The 24,860-nt window shown below is 40.9% G+C and overlaps 1 protein-coding gene across 4 annotated transcripts in view; it reads right to left on the reverse strand.

Annotated features, from left to right (window-relative positions):
• dock10 (dedicator of cytokinesis 10) overlaps positions 1–24,860 on the reverse strand; it is a 282,351-nt gene that overhangs the window by 93,562 nt on the left and 163,929 nt on the right. For all 4 annotated transcript variants that reach the window (XM_060905824.1, XM_060905826.1, XM_060905823.1 and 1 more), the window contains exons 4-8: positions 22,911–22,993; positions 11,521–11,593; positions 10,003–10,140; positions 911–1,045; positions 536–722 (exon numbers count right to left, since the gene is read on the reverse strand). In XM_060905824.1, the coding sequence (XP_060761807.1) occupies positions 536–722; positions 911–1,045; positions 10,003–10,140; positions 11,521–11,593; positions 22,911–22,993 (616 nt within the window). The remainder of the gene's footprint in view (positions 1–535; positions 723–910; positions 1,046–10,002; positions 10,141–11,520; positions 11,594–22,910; positions 22,994–24,860) is intronic.

Raw genomic sequence — 24,860 nt, forward strand, 5'->3', positions numbered from 1 at the left:
TTGTAGTGTCCCAAATCCGTTAGCTGGTTTGCCAAACGCTTTTCAAGTGGAATAAATATATTTGTGGGTAAATTAAGAAGAAGCAGCCTTTATTTTTGTCACATGTAAACTCAAGTACAGCAAAATTCCTCCTCTGCATTTAACCAGCATGCATACGTGCGCGCGCGCACACACACACACACACAGAGTGCGAGACAGCACAGTGGGCACAATACATAAATACATCTGTGGATAAATTATATGGATCTATGATGCCTGCATGTTTCAGCTTTTGGATGTAACGCGATCTGCTGGTATAATATAAATTGTTATTTGCTTCAGAGAGATTGTACTGACTGCAGTCGTCTTGATTTTCATTATTAACTGTCACAGCTGTTTCTTTGTTTGCCCGGCAGTATGGCGGACGCTGCATGATAAACAAAAATCTGTGACATGGATGAAAGGCCTCGACAGAATCAGAATAGAGAATTTCATTTCTGCTGCTCCACTGTGACCATTTCAAGAAAATGAATCTGCTGCTGAGTTTTAGTCTCACCGTGTCTGGTATCTGTCAGGTCCAAGCTTTTACGGTCCACAGCCGGACCCTCAGGTGGGCTGATCTGGAGGATGCGATTTAACATGTTAATCCAGTCCTCCATGTCCTGTTCGCTCTCTGCTGCAAGCACAAAGTATGTCACCTCGTTCATCTTCAGCTCAAAGGCATACTTCCTCAATCGGTTATTCTGGAAGGACAAATAATGATCAGTTGTCAGGACCTTGATCAGGACATTTAAGGTCGATGTGAGCTAAGCTGAACACCTTGTTCGCAATACAATGCCAAATACTAGGAATAAGAAAAGCCTTCCTGGTGTTTGTTTCCTGTCTATACTTGTTTACTTTGTTGTGTTTCTAATGAGTATTCAATACTAACCTGAACTACTCCTGTGCACGAGTCCAGAAATATACAACCTTTAGGCTCCTTTGAGATTTTCTCATCTTTGTAGAAGTTCATGATGTAAGAGTTGTCAGTTAGTTGTGTCAACTGGAAATATCTTCTCTTGAATGACTGCAATGACAAAAGTATAGACATAAAAATAAACAACAAACCACATTCATTTGTAAACCACGACTGTAATGCCCACACCAAAAGCACTGCCATATAACAACAGACCTTTAAGTTACAAGCTTGAGATTGACTGTTAAAAAAAAATGTATATATTACCAACGGTCTTTACCCTTGGGCAGACAAGTTCTTCTACCAAGTTTGAACACAGCAACTGAATGGTCTCATAAGCAGAGTTCAAGGTTTTTCAGTGATTTTAGTCAGAGTTAACTGAAGCTAGTTGGTTTGAATCTCAAAATTCACACAAATACACCTGCTTTGTACAGTATTTCCTTGGGGGATGTAAAAATTTGCAAAAAAAATACCGACCCCCACATAGTTAGCTAGTTTTCTCTACAAAGAGACATGGTAATTGAGCCAAACTGTGGCTAATATACTTCCATGGTTCCTCATGCTAACTAAAACTAATTAATTACAAATGAAGAGTTCAAGGGTAAAATCAGCCTCCATTTTTTTCTTTAAAGAATTTTTTTTTGGTCAAATTTTCCTGATAGAACTGGCCATTTCATATCGAGGCAATCTGAATAAGTAATTTATTGCCATGATCTGAAAAATCAAACTTTATTAAAACAAAACTAAAAAGAGGTCAAAAACAGACAAATCTGAATTTAGTATATACAATGCAACAAAGACACCAAAGATAACACTGAAGGAGCTGCAAAGATCCACAGCGGAAATGGGAGTATCTGTCCATAGGACCACTTTAAGTCGTACACTCCATAGGGCGGGGCTTTATGGAAGAGTGGCCAGAAAAAGTCATTGCTCAAGAAAACACGTTTGGAGTTTGCCCAACAGCATGTGGCAGACTCCCCAAACACATGGAAGAAGATTATCTGGTTAAATGAGACTAAAATTGAACTTTCTGGCCATCATGGGAAACGCCATGTGTGGTGCAAACCCAACACCCTGAGAACATCATTCCTACAGCGATGCATGGTGGTGGCAGCATCATGCTGTGAGGATATTTTTTATTTGCAGGGACAGGAAAGCTAGTCAGGACTGAAGGAAAGATGGATGGCACTAAATACAGGGCAATTCTGGAGTAAAACCTGTTTGAGTCAGCCAGAGGTTTGAGATTAGGATGAAGGTTCACAGTCTAGCAGGACAATGACCCTAAGTATACGGCTTAAGCTACATTGGAGTGGTTTAAAGGTCTTTGGAGATATTTAAATGTTTTGGAATGCCCTAGTCAAAGCCCAGACCTCAATCCAACTGAGAATCTGTGGCATAACTTGAAGATTGCTGGACACCAACACAACCCATCTAACTTCAAGGAGTTGGAGCAGTTTTGCCTTGAGGAATGGGCAAAAATCCCAGTGGCAAGATGTGCTAAGCTAATAGAGACATACCCCAAGAGACTTGCAGCTGTAATTGCAGCAAAAGGTGGCTCTATAAAGTATTGACTTTGGGGGTTGAATACTTACAGTGGTGCTTGAAAGTTTGTGAACCCTTTAGAATTTTCTATATTTCTGCATAAATATGACCTAAAACATCATCAGATTTTTACACAAGTCCTAAAAGTAGATAAAGAGACTCCAGTTACACAAATGAGACAAAAACATTATACTTGGTCATTTATCTATTGAGGAAAATGATGATCCAATATTACGTATCTGTGAATTGCAAAAGTATGTGAACCTTTGCTTTCAGTATCTGGTGTGACCCCTTTGTGCAGCAATAACTGCAACTAAACGTTTCCGGTAACTGTTGATCAGTCCTGCACACCGGCTTGGAGGAATTTTAGTCCATTCCTCCATACAGAACAGCTTCAACTCTGGGATGTTGGTGGGTTTCCTCACATGAACTGCTTGCTGTAGGTCCTTCCACAACATTTTGATTGGATTAAGGTCAGGGCTTTGACTTGACCATTCAAAAACATTAACTTTATTCTTCTTTAACCATTCTTTAGTAGAATGACTTGTGTGCTTAGGGTCGTTGTCTTGCTGCATAACCCACCTTCTCTTGAGATTCAGTTCATGGACAGATCTCCTGACATTTTCCTTTAGAATTCCTGGTATAATTCAGAATTCATTGTTCTGTGAACGATGGCAAGCCGTCCTGGCCCAGATGCAGCAAAACAGGCCCAAACCACCACCATGTTTCACAGATGGGATAAGGTTCTTATGCTGGAATGCAGTGTTTTCCTTTCTCCAAACATAACACTTCTCATTTAAACCAAAAAGTTCTATTTTGGTCTCATCTGTCCACAAAACATTTTTTCCAATAGCCTTCTGGCTTGTCCACGTGATCTTCAGCAAAGTGCAGATGAGCAGCAATGTTCTTTTTAGAGAGCGATGGCTTTCTCCTTGCAACCCTGCCATGCACACCATTGTTGTTCAGTGTTCTCCTGATGGTGGACTCATGAACATTAACATTAGCCAATGTGAGAGAGGCCTTCAGTTGCTTAGAAGTTACCCTGGGGTCCTTTGTGACCTCGCACTCCTGGGGAGGGTAACAATGGTCTTGAATTTCTTCCATTTGTACACAATCTGTCTGACTGTGGATTGGTGGAGTCCGAACTCTTTAGAGATGGTTTTGTAACCTTTTCCAGCCTGATGAGCATCAACAACGCTTTTTCTGAGGTCCTCAGAAATCTCCTTTGTTCGTGCCATGATACACTTCCACAAACATGTGTTGTGAAGATCAGACTTTGATAGATCCCTCTTCTTTAAATAAAACAGGGTGCCCACTCACACCTGATTGTCATCCCATTGATTGAAAACACCTGACTCTAATTTCACCTTCAAATTAACTGCTAATCCTAGAGGTTCACATACTTTTGCCACTCACAGATATGTAATATTGGATCATTTTCCTCAATAAATAAATGACCAAGTATAATATTTTTGTCTCATTTGTTTAACTGGGTTCTCTTTATCTACTTTTAGGACTTGTGTGAAAATCTGATGATGTTTTAGGTCATAGTTATGCAGAAATATAGAAAATTCTAAAGGGTTTACAAACTTCAAGCACCACTGTAATAGACTGAAAGCTAGTTCCAGCTAGTATGCCAAGTTAGATTTACAGCAGAGCTTCACATGTGGTTGCTTAGCTAGAAGGTTGTCTGAATCATCTTTGAAATAATAATAATAATAATAATAATAATAATAATATAGTATCTCAATAAAAGATACATTAGTATTAGTATTGCATAGTATTAATATTACATTAGTATTAGTAATACATGAGTATTGTATCTCAATAAAAGAAGACAGAAAGCAGTATTTATGCATACTATCCCTACTGAAAGCAACCTTTAATTTAACAGCTTTTTGGCTAACACATCAAAGTCCAGCTAGCACAACAATCTTATATTCAGCTGCTTCGCTAGCTTTTCTAAAGGGTGGGGGGAGCACTAGGTTTTGATTTTCTATTTCTGTTGGTATTGAAATTAAAAGTCTATGTTTTACATTTTAAAAAATACTTTACTAAAAACTGAAGATAAAACTGTGTTGATTGTGAGGTAGATAGTTAGCAAAGTCAAATTTCTGTTAACACAGTTATGCTACAACGTTTACCAAAAAGTGCTTTTCTTCAAGAACACTGGAAGTGAAACAACAAGATAGGTTAAGTTAGGTGCGAGGTATGTGTGTTACAAGTGAAAGTCACACCTAATTTTAACCATGCAAATGCATTATCTCGCTACACCATCCTATAAAATGCGTCAAATGTAAATCAGTAACTAGTGCTTTTAGCTTTATTTGATTCCCTTGTGGGTGGCACAGTGGTGTAGTGGTTAGCGCTGTCACCTCACAATAAGAAGGTCCTGGGTTCGAGCCCCGTGGCCGGCGAGGGCCTTTCTGTGGAGTTTGCATGTTCTCCCTGTGTCCGCGTGGGTTTCCTCCGGGTGCTCCAGTTTCCCCGACAGTCCAAAGACATGCAGGTTAGGTTAACTGGTGACTCTAAATTGACCGTAGGTGTGAGTGTGAACGGTTGTCTGTGTCTATGTGTCAGCCCTGTGATGATCTGGCGACTTGTCCAGGGTGTACCCCGCCTTTCACCCGTAGTCAGCTGGGATAGGCTCCAGCTTGCCTGCGACCGGATAAAGCGGCTAGAGATAATGAGATGACATGATTCCCTTGTGCATAATGTGACTTGAATCTACATTTTAAAACAATGAAATCATCCCAGAATAGAGAAACAATGGGAGACCCAAAGTTAAGTTTAGCTGTGGTTTAGTTGTGTGGTAAATATATTCAGCGCCAGGTCTGTTTATGACGGAGGAATAAACTTAAAAAAAAAAAAAGAATTCAATGAGACTGCTCATATGAATTACATTACCTTTATATCATGAAGATTTTATTATAATCTAAGTTTGTGTACTGTTCAACTTTTCTTATACATCAAAAGCAATTCAGACACAAAGCCGCATTTAATGCAATGCATTTCTAGTAAACCAACCACAACGACGCACCAGATGTCATTAGCTGGAAATCCGAAATGGAAGCTGATGGTTGAACAATGAGCTCGGAGACATAATGGAAAAACAAATGTGCTTTTTACAAGCCAAAGGTTAAACTGCATTAGTACAGTGACTTCTTGTGGATCATGTAGCCCAGTAATGCAGAGGTTCTCATTACATGTCGATGTAAGCTTAATCAAAACCATGTCCTGATGTTTTATGAGTGTTTATGTCACAATGTAAGGGTTTTTTTTGGCATAGCCAGTGAATACAAGGGAAGAGGTAGATTTTTAAAGTGCAAATTAAATCCTTAAGTGATTTATACAGTATCAGTGATTTGTAGTATATCCACCATACCAGTCAAAAGTTTATACACCCCTCCTCATTCGTAGGTTTTTCTGTATTACCATTTTCTACACTGCAGAATAATATTGAAGACACCAAAACTCTGAAACAACATATGGAACATACACAGAAATATATGACCAACAAAAAGTGTTAAAAAACAAAAAAAAATATTTTAGATTCTACAAAGTAGCCACTGTTTAAACCCCCCATGCACACACAGGCTACAGGAGTGACAGATCGTATAGGAAATAGGGGGATATTAAAAAAAATTAGAACGACAGCAATGACAGAAATAAAAGAGCAATGACAAAGAAGGACAGATAAACCAATAACAGATTTAACAAGAAGACAGAGTCATCTATCTCATCCGCCCTATATACTAACTGTATACCAAGTTTCAAGATATTATTTGTCACATTTTTTAAGTTCTGCTGCAGGAAACCAACCCTACCTCTTTCAGAGGTGGACCGTAACGAAGTACATTTACTTGAGTACTGTACTTAAGTACACTTTTTGAGTATCTGTACTTTACTTGAGTATTTTTTATTTTTTTTTGGAAACTTACACTCTTAGCATGTAAAAATGGAGTTACGCTAACATGAATAACGTTAACTTATCTGAAGTCCTTTCAGAAATATGTTTCAGCATAATCTTGCCAAATAAACAGAATGTAGAAATCTTTCTTTTCTAGTATGGTTAGCTACCAAGTATGATTTTGAGTTTGAAAAGAGTTTGCTAGCATGTCAGGTGGAGTTTCACTGACTAGCTAGCTTAACGTTAAACCACCATGATGGCACAGCATTCGTTCATTTTGTGAATTCACATTTTCTGTCTTTGGTAATGGCATTAGGTTTTGTAAGCGTTATGGCAATAATACAACGATGTGTTGACAGGAAATATCCTTTTAATACTTAAGTATTTTTAAAAGCAAGCACTTCAGTATGTTAACTAAAGTAAAAATGTCAAATGACCAAGTCTAATATTTTTTGTCTCATTTGTTTAACTGGGTTCTCTTTATCTACTTTTCGGACTTGTATGAAAATCTGATGTTTTAGGTCATATTTATGCAGAAATATAGAAAATTCTAAAGGATTCACAAACTTCCAAGCACCACTGTATATGCTGGAGTTTCTTATTCCTTATTTTACAGGGACACACCAGCCCTACCTACAGCACTAATGTCTCTGATAAATTCTTACAAATATGTCTAAGAGTCAAATGTGGCTCAGTTTTGACCTTGTGGTCATTTCATTTAATTCTACTTTAATTATTAAACTTCGATTTTACTGGTTAAATTCAGAATTGCATGTTTGAGCACTAAGTTTTACTTTGGGATGTATACTGTACTTTCATTCACAATAAGAAGATATTTAATTGAAAGTTACTTTTTTTTGTAAATTAAGTGCCTCCGATAGGATCCTTTGTCCTTCAAAAATGTCCTCTCCAGAAAACACTCACCATATTGATGAGGTTGTCAATGAGTTTTTAAGGAAAGATTTGTCTCTTTTGAAGCAGAATAATCTGTTGTTGCACAGAAAAAAACAAAACAAAACAGGACTTGAAACAGTGTGAGACACATTTGCAGCGGAGCTTCACATGTGGTTGAACTGTGTTTCTCAGAAAGTGTCCTCTCTGGAAAACCACAAGGATCGTCACCACTTCAGTTGTTATTACAGTTACCACCATGTACAAACATTGCTGTACAGTAGTTGCATCTGGACTAAAATCAAGTCCATTTCAACAGTTTTTCACTTTGTATCGCTTACTCTTGTGGACTGTAAGAAAGGTGGTCAGTTTTAGAAATACACTATGTGCCGTCTTCTCACCACAAGTACCACGCCCAGTAGATGACCTATAGCTCTGAAATTCTACGCAGTTCATTTCCATCTCAAAAGGTCATTTTTGGCAGCAGAGAAACAAAAAAGTCTGAGGTTTGATTTTTGGCATATTGTAGACCCTGTGTACAGTAGACCCTGATTGTGAAACAGCCCATATAAGCTTTTTTTGTTTTAAACTGTTTTAGATATTTTACTCTTTGTGCCTCAGCAAAGCCGGCCTATTTAGATAGAACCTTACTGCACCAGATTCAAGGGATAACACATACACTACCGTTCAAAAGTTTGGGGTCACTTTGAAATGTCCTTATTTTTGAAAGAAAAGCACTGTTCTTTTCAATGAAGATCACTTTAAACTAATCAGAAATACACTCTATACATTGCTAATGTGGTAAATGACTATTCTAGCTAAATTCTACTAAATGTCTGGTTTTTGGTGCAATATCTCCATAGGTGTATAGAGGCCCATTTCCAGCAACTCTCACTCCAGTGTTCTAATGGTACAATGTGTTTGCTCATTGCCTCAGAAGGCTAATGGATGATTAGAAAACCCTTGTACAATCATGTTAGCACAGCTGAAAACAGTTTAGCTCTTTAGAGAAGCTATAAAACTGACCTTCCTTTGAGCAGATTGAGTTTCTGGAGCATCACATTTGTGGGGTCGATTAAATGCTCAAAATGGCCAGAAAAATGCCTTGACTATATTTTCTATTCATTTTACAACTTATGGTGGTAAATAAAAGTGCGACTTTTCATGGAAAACACAAAATTGTCTGGGTGACCCCAAACTTTTGAACGGTAGTGTAAGTCATGCTGTTATAGGAAAATAATCAGTGATGGGGTGGTGTCATCATTTTTACATACATTTGATCCGTTTAGAGTTCCATTTACAAAGCAGTGACACTAGAGACTCCTTCCATACAGGATAATACATGTCTCCGTACAGAAAACTTCACCATATCAAGAATTATACAGTACTCAGTTTTAAAATCTGTTCATTATTCACAATTTTCATACATACGGGCCACTTTTTCGATGGAATAAAAACACATTCTATTCCCTTCTAGCGGGTTTATTGATGGCATGCAATATTGTTATATTGCTTATCCTCCATGTATTATGCCACTCTCTCCAATGGAGAATAAGCATGCAATACTGTTATAATATTGCATGTTGTCAAGACAACACGACGTCACATGCGAAGATCCAAAGACAACTGTTCTGCTGTGCATGCGCAAAATCATTTCTTTGTCGTCCGAGAGAGAGAGAGAGAAGATGGGACTAATTCAGTGCTAGGTTTAAGCAGTAAATAAATAAACTGAAAACTGAAACTAAAGATGCGCTGAACACCCGGAAGGCTATCAAAACTTCATTATAAATTCTTCACGCATATTTACAAGAGAAAAACATACCAACGGACATTGAAAAACTGGAAAAGAGACACGTCAGAGATGTAAAACTTCTGCGCTAGCGAGTGACTGTGACAGTTTGTAAACAAACATGGCCACGAGGTTTGCTTCGTTAAAAGCGGAAGATTTTGAGAGAATTTTGGCTGCCAGGTTGTGTGTAGTTGTTGATGTTAAAAGTAGCTAAGTAAATTACACAAGGAAAATAACAGTAATAATAATGATAATATTCGGCTTGACTGTGCTAGCATTGGCCTTCGCTAACACTACATCAGCTAGAAGGTAACTGGACTGCTGTGCTAACAGCACCAAGTAGCAGGTAAGCTCGTGTTGGCCTTTGCTAACGCTACTGCTAAATGCTACGCTGGCTAGAAGGTAACTGGACTGCCGTGCTAACAGCACCAAGTCGTGGGTAAGCTCGTATTGGCCTTCGAGAATGCTGATTTGAAGAGAGTGTGTATGTATAATAATAATAATAATAGCGTTTTTCATGGTATATCAGATATATTCCATTCAGCTAGCATGATACTGAACGAGTCGAAGACTGCCATACAAGTCTGTGAATGAGTTGTTACTATAGAAACGATAACAGATCAGAAAGAGCGCATTCCTTTAAAGAGCTGCAGCACTACAGTCAGAGCTGCTGTAATAGGAAATTAATTCATTAATAACACCTTCTGACTAATCATATTAGAGAACTTAACAGCGCTGTGATATAATTATGTTTATTATATCTTAGGCCAATCTGCCTTTCATATGCAACTGAATACGATTATACGGACAAAAGTGCTGATCTCAGAGAACCACTTTCCCTCCGAGCTTGACTATATTTCCTGATTAGGTGATTAGTTAGACCAGCTGAGAGAGCTCGCTGAAGGAAGTGTCTGGCTCACACTCTCACACTCTTACCCGAACAGTGATGCTGTTGTTGACCGTGCTGTTGAAGTTCCCTTTATAGAGCCAGCCAGATTTGAAGACGCCTGTCCCTCCACCTCCACTGCCTCCACCTCCGCCTCCACCTTTGGACGATGACAGCGACGTTGTGTCCTGTGAAAAAGACATAGTGCGTCAAAGACTGTACTTTAGACTTCAACCATGCACAGGAAACCATGAGATCTGTTATCTGCTTTGAGTCAAGATGGAGACGTGAGACTGAAGACATGAATAAAGTATCTATAGTGAATTAATTATACCCCTGCTCCGAAGGAGGGGGGTATACTGGTTTATTTACCTCTGTCCGTCCGTCCGTCCGTCCGAAACACCCTTTTTCTCAGCAACCACAAATCATAGCCGCTTGGTACCAAACTTCAGCTTGGGGTTCTATACCGTGTATACCGTTTTCAGGTCTGTCGCACTTCGACTTCCTGTTTACTGGCTGAATGTATTTACGAAACATATAACGTGGATTTATAAAATTTTCATAACACTTTTCTCAGCAACTACAAATCACAACTGCTTGATCTTTGGTACCGAGCTTCAGCTTGGGGTTCTATACCATGCATACCATTTTCAGGTCTGTCGCACATCAACTTCCTGTTTACCGGTTGAATGTATATACGAAACATATAACGCGGATTTATAAAATTTTCATAACACTTTTCTCAGCAACTACAAATCACAACTGCTTGATATTTGGTACGGAGCTTCAGCTTAGGGTTCTATACCGTGTATACCGTTTTCAGGTCTGTCGCACTTCGACTTCCTGTTTACCGGCTGAATGTATTTATGAAACATATAACGTGGATTTATAAAATTTTCATAACACTTTTCTCAGCAACTACAAATCACAACTGCTTGATCTTTGGTACCGAGCTTCAGCTTGGGGTTCTATACCATGCATACCATTTTCAGGTCTGTCGCACATCGACTTCCTGTTTACCGGCTGAATGTATTTATGAAACATATAACGTGGATTTATAAAATTTTCATAACACTTTTCTCAGCAACTACAAATCACAACTGCTTGATCTTTGGTACCGAGCTTCAGCTTGGGATTCTATACCGTGTATACCGTTTTCAGGTCTGTCGCACTTTGACTTCCTGTTTACCGGCTGAATGTATTTACGAAACATATAGGGTGGATTTTGACGCTAGTTCAAGAAGCAAAATGCTATTTCAGAATGACAGTTTACCAGGATGCTATTTGAAATCCCTGGGGAGAGACACTGTTCTTTACTTACTTGTTCCAGGGTTAATTATTTGTTGAAGTCAACATTCATAATAAGTGTCCTATTCCTTCGATTGCTTGCATTCTGATATAAGCGAGAGCGGTGGGGGGGATACGCAAGTGAGCAGGAGCTCACAGTTGATCTTGTTTCCTTCTAATTTGTTGTGTTTTGTGTTACATGTTCTCGTGAGATCTGGAGTGATTTGCAAGCATGCTGAAAACACAACGATGTGCGCTGGACATGCAACACTGGGACTGACCTCATCCTTATCTACGTCTTCATGATCAATCTCAAAGGAGTGGCTGGGCAATTTCTGAGCCTTATACAATTTCCTGTTGGACAGAGAGAGAGAGAGAGAGAGAGACAGAGAGATAATGGTTAGAAAAGAACAACTGCCCTAGAAAAAGTTGAAGACTGAACAGCACAGAAGGAGAAAGTGCACGGTAATCCATCATCATTAGTCTTTTAGAGGCGATGTGACTAAGAACGGAGGACAGGAGACGAAGAGGAAGATGTCATTACATTAGCAGCCATGCACCATCTCCACCGCTCCACATCTTACCCCTCAAGCCCATCCTCCTTGATGAAGCTGACCATTCTGAATCCTATTCTTGATTTAATTTTTCCACTCTTCTCTCTTTCTTTCCATTCCTCCTTCTCCCTGATGGCTGGACAGCTGATAAATGGACTACATGTAACCTAATTTGACCTGTACAATAAGCGGCCTTGCGTTGGACTGCGTTGAGCCATTAAGAGGGCATAGAACAGCAGGACTACATTTCCTATTACATAATACACAGCCACTGCATTTCCCATTCTCTCAGGTTGTGATTTTCCACGTGCTCGAAGGGTGTGGAGGGAATCCGAGCTTTGGCATATGTCCTTTTTTTTTTCTATGTGCTATTATGAATCACAGGCCGAATATTCTAAATAAATTAATGATTGAACAAATGTATATTTCACACCCTATCAATCAATGGAAAGAGATCGCCGTAGGACCACTGGTGACCAGATGTTTCAGCATCTGATCACTTGGGATGTCTTTGTAGCAGGCAGATGTTTGTATCGCCCAGATGTTTGTAATCTTTCACAACAGTTCGGTTTCCTTGCACAACAGACCCACTGGCTCTCCATGCACTATTCTTTTTCCCGTTCTGCATTCATTCGTTTTTCACAGCATGTAGAATCAGGTAAGGAATAAGACATGGCAGGGTGTGCTGTTATAGGAAAAAAAAAAGCAACGGCGTGATGTGATTACCGTAAAATACCAAATAATAGCCGAGTCCCAATTAACCGCCGAGTTCCCTTTAACGGCCGGGTGTACGCGTGTGTTGTGACAAATAAAGGCCGGTTCCGAATACTCGCCGGGGTCTAAAAAAAAAAAGCGTCCGAACGTTCTATCTAGAATCTTGAGGCCCAGCACTTTTCTGGTTTTCTGGTGTTTAAACGATTTTGCATTGCATAGTTTTCTACCGAAACAATATGAATGAATGAATGAATGAATGAATGAATGAAATTATTTCTATAATACTGTTTACAACATTTTGTTACGTGATAATAAACATGCCATTTCAATGTTATAATCTTGGTCTACCGTAATATTTCTTGAGGAATGCAACTCCGTAACTTTTGACAGATGTCTTAGCCACCCCTTTGGGTATACCCAACGAAAGCCAGCGTGTGTGGTGACATTGAGGACTGCGGGTTTCCAAGGTTGGACTGCTGCTTCTGTTAAACGACCTAAACTGCCGAATGCATGCGTCAAAGCACACACTGAGTTTTATTAAAGACCTTATACCATTTCACTTGCCCTTACCCATTCGGATCTGGAAGACGCTTTACAAAAAAGGTGAGAGCGTTCTAACATGCATTTCAGTCTGCTCGCGGCCAATCTAATCCAAGGGGCCTTTTCAACAAGTAATCTGTCGTGCAAGTTGGGCAGAAGCACGCGTCAGGCAGGCAACATGTAGGCCTACAAGTCAGTAACCTATTCAACTAACTTTCATCCGAACTTTAAGTTTTCTACGGGGTCGAGCCACCGTACCAACTCACTCGGGGAATAGGCTCATATCCGCCAAATAGGGAGACGTCTTGGAGAGAAACGTGATGCAAGATGACAGTATGTAGCCACTGCAGGTCACTTATTTTTCAGCATAAGAAAAAACCCTTTGGTTTGACACTTCGCACCCTAATTATGTTGCTTCACCGTCGCGCCCTCCATGCAATTTCAGATTGACAGACATCGCGAAGCGCAAAGGGTGGAGGCTGCATGGGTGAGGGTGATAGCAAGTGACCATAACTTTGCAGAGTAATTAAATCACAGTGCTGCGCACAGACAATGTGGTTTCTTGATTATTTTGTAAAGCATGCGCTTAACTAGTCATTAACAGGAAAAGGTGTGTGATTTATCCTTTATCCACCCCGACTGTGCCATGCGAAGATGCATTCTGCGTCTTCAAAATTCCCCGAAGTCGGCACCGTGCTATCTGTAATCTAACTCTAAACAAACTGTAAGTTATACTGGTTAAAAGTAGGCCTATCTGAGAATGATTTTTTTCCCCGTTTTGAGGTAGATTTTGGGGAAGGTGTTTGTGAAGAAGGAATTAATCGCCTGTTCCAAATAGCCGCCTAGTCTCTAATACGCGCCGGGTCTCTTACGTGATTGAGACAAATAATCGCCCGGGCTATTATTTGGTATTTTACGGTAAGCATGATAGGAAGCAGAGTCCCTGAATTTGGTTATTTTCCTTTAGCGGGATGTTGCGAAGTGTTTTATTCTTCTTATACCATAGTAATTTGACAACTATTCCAATTTAAAATGTATTAAAGAATGACACGTTATGCTTTTTATCTGTTTATAGGTACATTTAAAGGGGACATATTATGAAAACTCGCCTTTTCAGTGCTTATCCACAAACATGTGGGTGTCTGGAACCTACCAAACCAAAACCTTTGAAATAAGACACTCTATTGGTTTATTTTGTGCTGCCTATTTCAGAAAACATGAGCTTCAACAAGCCGTTCAGATTTGGCTCCTCTTTCTATGTCACATGAGGAGCTCATTAGAATAATCCTGTCCCCTCATCTGAACATCTCCACTCATGGCTTGAAAACTGCCTTTAAAATCGAATATCCATGAGGAAAGTGCTACTTGATTGGCTGGCGAAAGAAAGGGGTGGGGTGAAAAGTGGCTCATTATCATTTAAAGGAACAAGCGCTCGAATCGGCCGTTTTGAACAGGACTGTTTAAAGTGAGAAGGGAGCTGTGGTGTTTTATCTTTGTGGTATTTTGACCAAAGCATGTCACGGACATTTCATTAAGCCCTCAGGAAACTGTCAACTTGTGGAAAAGGGGTAAAAGATGTCACCTTTAATACAGTGGAACGTCTGTGGAAAAAGTCAGTTCTTGTTACCGCTTATACTATAAGCAGCTGTGAATATTTTTTCATCACCAGATTCTCTGGTCTCTCTATAAGATGATAATAAACACACACACACACACACACACACACACAATGCAGCTTGTGGGATGCCCATGAGTGATACAAGATATGATACAAGACCATTAATAGGTATACACCTATGATCAGCAGTGGGAAATAATAGCGTAGCATCGAATAGGCTATAAGCCAGCTACGACGAGATTGAGTGGAATAACCGTTTTATTATATCCACATTCACTGGATTTTAAGAAACAGAGCATTTTTATTTTTTGCAAATTCGATAATTAAAAACTCGACACAAAACGTCCGACAAAATCATTTCCGCTTAGAATGTAAACAAACCGGCGAAATGACAATCGCAATTTGTGAATAATGCTATAATAAAAATAATTCTTGAAAAATAAAAAAGATACGTTCTCACTGTCAAATACTTTTATTCCATATTTTGTTGCTTTTTTTAAAAATATCTTTTTGGGGGTTTTCTTCTTCACCATCTTCTTTAGGGTTTTTTTGGCGGTTGGCAAACCAATTTAAAGGCGTACTACTGCCACCACCTGGGCTGGAGTATGGAACAGGAGATATTGGGAAAACAAAACAAAAATAACGATTCTTTTCGCGGTTTCTGTTTCTTTTAAATACTTGATAGCAAATCTTTGGGTTTTGTTTTCAAGTCGAGTTTTTATTTCATCCTCGGTTGGTCCAGCAACCAGGGCTTTGAACCAGAATTTTTTTCCTATTGGTGCGTTCCGAACAGAAACGGAATTTTAACGTTTCCGGTTTTGGGTTCCACCATTAAATAGACGTTCCCGAACCGGTTAGAACAAAAAAATTTCGTTCCCGGAATGGTTAATTACGTTCCCTGTCAGCTGTTTAACAAATGGCTATAAAATTATGTCTCTGTCTCATCCAGCTTAAGCCAAATGTAGGCTAATTCTATTACAACCTTCATTAAATAAGACAAGAAATAATTCAAAACAATTATTATTTCAAATGTTGGCGATTTGGATTCTCAGTATGTCTTCCCATCTACACAAACAGAAAAAGTGCCAAAAATGAAAGAGAATTCGTTTAGTGTGTTACCAAAGGCTAGTCAGGCCCTATAGAGGGCTGCCGCATGATGTCACCGCGCCGCAAGATTTTGTTAGGTGCCATATTGGAAGACCAAGTACACATCTATGCAAGTACATACATACATAAAACAAACTACACCTGAAATGTAGCCAGGGCCGGTTCTGCCCTAATCTGGACCCGGGTGCAACATCGCGCAACCCCCCCCCCCAAAAAAAAACACCAGTCTAAATCAGGACAACCATCACATAACTATAACTATAAACATTTTATATCAACTATTTTAACTAAATGGGCTATAATAAATAAGCCTGCAGGCAGCCACGGCGAGCTGCCTCAGAAAAGTAACCATTCAATGACACAACTGAAAGCCTGCAGCCACGGCGGGCTGCCTCAGAAAAGTAACCATTTGTCCTACCTTAAAACTCGTTTTGCATTTTCTGCCTCCTTTTTTGTATTTTCAACCCTCCGTTTATTTTCTTTCCTTTTCTGAAAACCCGATTTGTGTCCAGGCATTTTGTTCTGCTACCAACGAACTAACTCGTCAGGTCTCGTCTCTCGAGCCCGCGATGATTCCCGTGGGAAGGGCAACAATTGATACATTTTTACAAACAGCCAATAGGGAGGTTGCATCGTTCAGGCTCTTCTTTGCTCAGACACTCAGTAATGGAGACGTGATAGTAGTCTACCCTCCCGCTCTCTCCATTCAATCAGCGACCGTCACACAGGAAGTGAACCCCAGCGGGTCATAGAAACTTGCGCAGGAGAAGAATGACTTTTTTATTTGTAGGCTACGAAAACTTTGAGGAACGAAATAAAAACCCGTATTAACCGGTTACCATTATTTTTAATAAGCGTTTCTGTTCCGGAACATAAAAAATAATAAAATTTCTGGTTTCGTTTCTGTTCCATGTGAAATAGAAAAAGTTCCCGGTTTTCGTTTTCGTTCCTTGAACCAGTTCAAAGCCCTGGCAGCAACATGCGCCGTCATTTTGTTTTTCTCTACTCACGGTATATGCGCTGATATCCTAGTAGTAGAGTAGCCAAAATCAGAGAGTGTACTGTGGTATAATATATTATGAGCATAACCTCATACAGTTACCTGTCGTGGTTGTGAACATAACATTAATTTAACAGTCAAGTCCTCCGTTATGAAACACACCAAAATGACTATTTACGGTAAAGTTAATGACCTGGTTAAACGATTACCGATTTCTTGTAACAACCACTGATACCTAGTTACTTTTAAGCTACAAATGCAAAGCTACCATGCGTTTTTATTTTTTAAAAAAAGCTAAGAACAATTTTTAACATACAACATAAACTTCTGTAACATGCCAAATGCGCTTTTTTATCCTAACTCACTAAATGTGACTCCTGATGCCCCCTTTGCATCTTTTATATCATTTGGTAGTGAGATTTTAACAGTGCTCTCTCCCTGTAGCATCGCTCACTCTGACAGGATCACACATTCAGGGGTCCTTCACCGCGCCTGCTTGAGCTCTTGCGGCTGATTTGTTTGTGTCCAGGGAGCTGGAAACGCCTTGGCTGACAATTCAGTCTCTACCACACACATACTGCACACACACACACACACACACACACACACACACACACACACACACACACACACACACACACACACACAAGCTTTCTGCTGATGCCACATGCTGGAATAAACCACACCTAAAAATATCCTCGACAAATCAGACAAGATCTAGGCCTAACTAAAAATGATCCTCTGAGTTAATACGGCATACTTTTTATCGAGAGTGGGGTCCAAAAGTCTGAGAGGACTAGTTAAGAAGAAGAAGAACTTTATTAATCACACGTACACTTGTGAAATTCCTCTCTGCATTTCACCCATCTGAAGCAGTGAGCACACACACATACCCAGAGCAGTGGGCAGCCATGCTAACAGCACCCAGGGAGCAGTTGGGGGTTAGGTGCCTCGCTCAAGGGCACCTCAGCCTAAAGGTCTCTGCATGCTCTTGCGACAAGGCTTTCGCAGACAGCTTTTCGCAGACAGTTGTAATTTATCGTTGAGCGGGGAGTAATAGGCGTGCGCGATGTTATTCACCGCTACAACGCAAGGGGGCGCAAAGTCGCGAAATCGCTAGGAGTAGTTGGTGGGTGTGGTTAGTGGAGTGTTTATCCTCCGGTTACTTATAATGACTAGAACTGGAGTCGTATAGATGTACGCACTTTCTCGATCAACCGCTCTTCGTGCTGCTCCATCTTCGCTCGTGTTTTTAAAAATGGTGGTCGTGAAAACAAACCAAACCGGGAAGCGGAAGTGCGTGTACAGTGGATGTAGAGTGGACCAATCAGAGCCCTCTTGTCTGCGATGCTTCTGCGGTGGTCACAATTTTTGGGAGGTGCGCGCAGAGCGTCTGCGAAGGTGGGGGGGGCTACGCAGACGCTATCTGCAACACCGTCTGCGAGGACTGCGTTGTCAGCATAAATTGGCCTTCAGGCCGCCCCATGTTAACCTAACCGCATGTCTTTGAACTGTGGGGGAAACAGGATCACCTGGAGAAAAAGTTTCTACTTTGCATTCTTTTCAAATTTAATACAGCAATTTTCATGTCCGGCGGCACAGTGGTGTAGTGGTTAGCGCTGTCACCTCACAGCAAGAAGGTCCTGGGTTCGAGCCCCGGGACCGGCGAGGGCCTTTCTGTGTGGAGTTTGCATGTTGTCCGCGTGGGTTTCCTCCGGGTGCTCCGGTTTCCCCCACAGTCCAAAGACATGCAGGTTAGGTTAACTGGTGACTCTAAATTGACCGTAGGTGTGAATGTGAGTGTGAATGGTTGTCTGTGTCTATGTGTCAGCCCTGTGATGACCTGGCGACTTGTCCAGGGTGTACCCCGCCTTTCGCCCGTAGTCAGCTGGGATAGGCTCCAGCTTGCCTGCGACCCTGTAGAACAGGATAAAGCGGCTAGAGATAATGAGATGAGATGAGATTTTCATGTCAAATTATATTATTAACTTCAACATGAGTGAAAAGTGGAATCTTTGAAATATTCACATGAATTTCAGAGTTTCTTAGTATCTCCTATGTCCCCTTTCTTGCTTTAGAGACGGTATGCACTCGAGCTGACACGTGCTACACAAACTTGTGTAAAATCTTATGATCCATTTTACATCAAATCCACTGGCGTGTCTTCTGAACACACTGCAAAGCAGTTAACATGGTCAAGATCACAAATTGGCTTGCATTTAAATAGGGCCTTAGAAATGGTACAGAATTTTGAATATTAAAGCAGGACTCGACATTAACTTTTAAACCCACTAAGTGGGGGTTAATTTCAACTTGCCCCCCAATATTATCACTTGCCCCCTATTTTGCGAGTACTCCTTTTTTTTTTTTTTTTTTTAGGAATTGTTGTGAATTGCAACATAAAATGAAGATCATACATTGAGATGAAGTTTGGTTATTGATTAAGTTTATTATCAAGTTTGGTTACTGGTTACTTTTTATGTGGAATGGACAATAACAATTTTATCCAAGATAGTTTTTCCTGCCTTGGTCGATTTATTTCCATTTCACATGCATGCAGCTGTTGTAAAGTTCAGTGTGTTTGTGTAGAACTCTCTCAGACTGTTGGTTCATTACTCGATAATGTAGAAATCTCATCTCATCTCATTATCTCTAGCCGCTTTATCCTTCTACAGGGTCGCAGGCAAGCTGGAGCCTATCCCAGCTGACTACGGGCGAAAGGCAGGGTACACGCTGGACAAGTCGCCAGGTCATCACAGGGCTGACACATAGACACAGACAACCATTGACACTCACATTCACACCTACGGTCAATTTAGAGTCACCAGTTAACCTAACCTGCATGTCTTTGGACTGTGGGGGAAACCGGAGCACCCGGAGGAAACCCACGCGGACACGGGGAGAACATGCAAACTCCACACAGAAAGGCGCTCGCCGGCCACAGGGCTCGAACCCGGACCTTCTTGCTGTGAGGCGACAGCGCTAACCACTACACCACCGTGCCGCCCAATGTAGAAATCATAAAATAGAAATCTATAACAAAGTTTGTATGAAGAAAACAATAGGGTGCCAAGACTTTTGAACAGTACTGTGTTTGAGAATATTTATATATCTTTTTTTTTGTTATCATCCACCTCTAGGTTTAAATAAAAAAAAAAAACGTGCTGCATCATGACAGACAGGATAATGTTTGAGTTTAAAATTATTGTTTAGTGTGTAGGTTGTGGGTGTTTTATACAGACCTGGCAACCTGTAACTGAATCAGTGCAGCCGGTCTGTCATGACGCAGAGCATTTTTCTTTTTCTTTTTTTTTAAACCTAGAGGTGGATGAAATAAATAAATAAACCCCGATATATAAATATTTTGCACAGGACTGTGTTTCTCTGATAACAGAAACAAAGCTCCAGCTCTCTGCTCTTAATCTGTTGTGTTCTTTCAGGATTTATCGCGCATGTCGCTTCTTGTTACCTTTTTCATGCTCGAGTTGTTTGAAACCAATTTGGGTTTTCTGTGTCAAATAAGGAAGCTGCTTCAACTGTAAGAAAATCAAACACTTTCATGAAGGAGCTAACTCGAATTCGGGCAGAAAAAAAAAAACTGATTCGTAAGCAAACTCTTTCATACTCATTTCCGACTTTCTGTTTTTGTAAAATACATTTTAAATACAATCATGAATTTCTCTGGAGTTTTCAGGCTGAGCTCCTCTCTTTGTATTCTTTAAAGGTCTCATGGCATGGTGGTTTGTTGATGCTTTAAATGGGCTCTTGGAGGTTTCCGGATGTTATATCCGCAGCCTTTCTCGAAATGAACCCTCGGCACGTAGATATAGCCTCCTGGGAGAAAGCCCCATTTCAGCGCTTTTCCCAGTGCATCGTTTTGCTAATGAGAAGCAGGAGGCGGGGAAGGGTAGAGGGTGGGGGCGGGTCTTATCATTAATATTCATGACATGTAAACGTGTTACCTCTGATTGGCTAACAGCACTGTGACGCTACCTCCAGTGGGTCAGAACAAGCGGATGTGGGTGTCTTACTATGGCGAGAGAGAAGGAACAAACCGCGAAGGGAAAAATACCGCGCGCTGACGTCATTAAGGTGCGATGCGAGGAAATAAAATAAATTCAACAAATGTTTGGGTTTTTACTGAACAAACAAACAAATAAAATGAACGAGTGACTTAAAAAAAAGAATGTGGGTGTCTTTGTAAAAACTGTTTTGATTGGCTATTATAACAGAGCATGCTGCATGCTTTTTGGTTTTGTATCGCAGATTACCTGGCTAACTGCAGGAAGCGGTTAGCTGCACAGCTAATGTAGCCATTGCAAGGCTAACGTGGCACCGATTTTAAAACACGGCAAAACATAAGCTCATAAGTTACAGTCAATTTCCAGACTAAACTCAGTTTAACAGAGCATGCTGCATGCTTTTTGGTTTTGTAGCGCAGAGTACCTGGCTAACTGCAGGAAGCGGTTAGCTGCACAGCTAATGTAGCCATTGCAAGGCTAACGTGGCACCGATTTTAAAACACGGCAAAACGAATTAACAGTTATACACTTACTTGTTCGGTGTTTGTTGCTGATGCGGCAGGGATGCTTGGTACGGACCCAGGCTTCAGTGACAGTTGATGTGCAAAACCTGCCCTGTACTGTCCCAAGTTGTGGAAACATTCATCAGGAAAATGCTTCCGACAAACATACACCGTCTTAGGTAGACTCGACGGCGTATTATTGAAGTAAATAAAATTAAGCCACTGCGTCTTCAGGGGCTCTCCCGTCGGCAGTAAAAACAGACTCTTTTCTGTGTTGTCACATCCATGTACAGCGCAACTTTCATGTTTGGTGGCAACTTTTGAGCTGGGCGGGCAATCCACACAGTGGGTGGGAATCCAGAGGGGGGGGGCGTGGGGATCATCTCCCTTGCTGACGTCGGCAAGGGAAGAGCTTCTCAACGCGCCGTTTTGACGCGCCATTCTCAAATATTGGGCATAGTTTGGTTTACACATTATGAAATTTCTAGCCACTGGGGTGACTTAAGAAGGTCAGAGGAACTCATTTTAACGTTAAAAAACCTCAGAAAGTGAAAATTTCATGCCATGGGACCTTTAACCACTCATTTCCTTGTTATTCTTGAAGCTTCTATTTGTTAACATTTTTCTTGATAGCGGGGAGACGGTAATGCCCTTTATCTATCTCTCTGTTTGAACAAGCAAAAACAGCACAAAAAATTGAACAGACTGAAGACAGATTAAGCCTTACTTGCATGAAAAACAGTGTCTGTCTGACCCCAGCTGTAATTATCACGTGATGCGTGATGTCATGCACAAGGGGTCTATAAACAGTACACGTACCATACTACAACAGTGCGGGGGGGGATATAAAATAACTTGCAAAGCAGTAAATGAAACAGAGACTAAGAAAACAGCCAAGACATAATGGCGGATATGTAGTGAGAGACGCTTTTAGGAACTGAAATAAAAGATCAAAAAGACAAATTTTTGTGGTGCTAGTTTGTAATATATGCTCATTCCAACTTGCCCGGTCAGGCATGTCGGGACATATCCCACTTGACCAAATGCATGTTTCACTTGCCCCGGGCAATCGGGCAGTCCTTAATGTTGAGCCCTGATTAAAGGTGACATATAACAGTCCTTTTCCACAAGCTGAAACCGTTCCCTGAGGTCTTACTGAAATGTCCATGACATGCTTTGGCCAAAATACCACAAGGATAAAGCACCACAGCTCCTTTCTTACTCTGTCTAAACAGCCCTGTTCAAAATGGCTGATGTGAGTGCCTTTTCCTTTAAATGATAATGAGCCATTGCTCATCCCACCTCCTTTTCCGCCAGCTAATCAGGTTGCACTTTCATCATGAATATTCATTTCCGAATGCAGTTCTCAAGCCTTGAGTGGAGATGTTCAGATGAGGGGGCGGGATTATTCTAACGAGTTCCCCTTGTGATATCGAAAGAGGAGCCAAATCCGAACGGCTTGTTGAAGCTCATGTTTTCTGAAATAGAAACTGACTGGATTGCCCATGACCATTGTGATTTTTGCCAATGATTATTGCCAGAGTGAACGCATTTTTGTTGCAACACTGCAAGCATGATGAGAAACACTTTTATATCAAGAAAGTGGCAGGTACCTGGGCAGCATGCGGTAGTCCCCTGCATACTCCTGATACGTGTACTCGACCACGTGTAGCTGGGAGTTGTAGTACTGGCAGGCCTGCAAAGTAAAAGCAGAATAAAAAAAGTGGGTTCAGAACAACTCGGAGCATAAAGACTGCATGCATTTGTGGTCAGTGTTTGGGCATTTGGCTGTGTGTGAAAGTAACACCTTTCTTTAACATCTCACTTACATTTTTAAAAAAAATTTTTTTATTTTAAGTCTTCTTGGCAACCTGTTTCTTCCCCATGTATATGACCCAGAGTGACATTAAATCAACATAGCAGTGCACTCCAAACAATATAAAGCGCTCTTCGTCTACTTTTAAACTAGCGTAAAGCAGCATTGGCTTTAGATCAGTTTATATACAGACACAGTACTTGTATAAATCTATAACAGTGACCAAACTAATTACTGTTTTGAGAAGGTAATCAGGAACATTAGAGCTATCGCTAACATTAGCCATCTAGCTTGTTGCACTACTTACTACTCCCGAACGCTAATCATTATTGTCGCCTGCCTAGGTTGTTGCTAACACTAGTTACTATTGTCCCTGTTCTGTAATTTCAGTCCAAAATGTTGCACGAATGTTTGAAGTTCACGATGGTACAACAGCACCAATAGCCCCTCCGGCCTGTAACTGTAAAAGTACACTTAGAGCTTTTTATGTCGTTCCACAATGAATTCTATTAAGTTATGCTCCAAGGTTGGTGAGTTTGCAGTGGTTAAATTTGACCGAGATGAACTTCCATCCATCCATCCATTATCTGTAGCCGCTTATCCTGTTCTACAGGGTCGCAGGCAAGCTGGAGCCTATCCCAGCTGACTATTGGCGAAAGGCGGGGTACACCCTGGACAAGTCGCCAGGTCATCACAGGGCTGACACATAGAGACAAACAACCATTCACACTCACATTCACACCTACGCTCAATTCAGAGTCACCAGTTAGCCTAACCTGCATGTCTTTGGACTGTGGGGGAAACCAGAGCCAAAAAAAAAGTCAAAGTCCTTCCCACGCCTTACAGTACCTGGTATTCATAGGCAGTGTCCCACTCAAGTACTAACCAGGCCCAACCTGTATGTGGCGCATCGGGCAGCGCCGATCTCCGTTTCCATAGCCCTCGGCCTCTCGCCTATTACATAGCTAGGGTTACAGTGGGGGGGCTAGTCCTCTGGTAACCACGAGAGTTTAACTCCCCATGCACATCTGTATTGCAGCGTGCCTTGCCAGATAGCGGTAGGTACCATTTTTATGATGGTCTTTGGTATGACCCAACCGTGAATAGAACTCACGATCTCCTGATCGAGAGGCGGACACGCTACCACTAGGCCACCCGGAGGAAACCCACACGGGCACAGGGAGAACATGCAAACTCCGCACAGAAAGGCTCTCGCCGGCCACGGGGCTCGAACCCAGGACCTTCTTGCTGTGAGGCAACAGTGCTAACCACTACACCACCGTGCTGCCGGAATCAAACTAGTTTATTCTAATAATAATAATAATAACTGTGGTCAAGGGGGTCTGCAGATGTTGAATTATAAAATCTGTGCAAAGCTCGATCTTGTTTTATGAATGCATGAGAGGCGTTTATGTTTCCCAGATGTGATTAATGATTAAAATGAATTATACAACAGGCAAACAGGATTAACTTTGTCCCTCATGGGGACGAAAGAACATGCTGTCTGTCTCTGTCTGTCTGAAGCTCAGGGACATGGTGATAAGTTATTCCATTTCAAAGTAAAGAAGATTCAAGATAACCAAGAAGGTACTGTATAAGATCACCCTGGTTATGTAATTTGAATAAATATCAAAAGGATGGTTCTGGTCAAAAACAAAAACATGGATAATTATTTTCTACCAGTAAAGTACAGTGATGGGTGACACATTTGACAGGGAAACACACACACACACACACACACACACAC

This window comes from Neoarius graeffei, chromosome 23, assembly GCF_027579695.1.
Source record: "Neoarius graeffei isolate fNeoGra1 chromosome 23, fNeoGra1.pri, whole genome shotgun sequence".
NCBI classification, from domain to species: domain Eukaryota; kingdom Metazoa; phylum Chordata; class Actinopteri; order Siluriformes; family Ariidae; genus Neoarius; species Neoarius graeffei.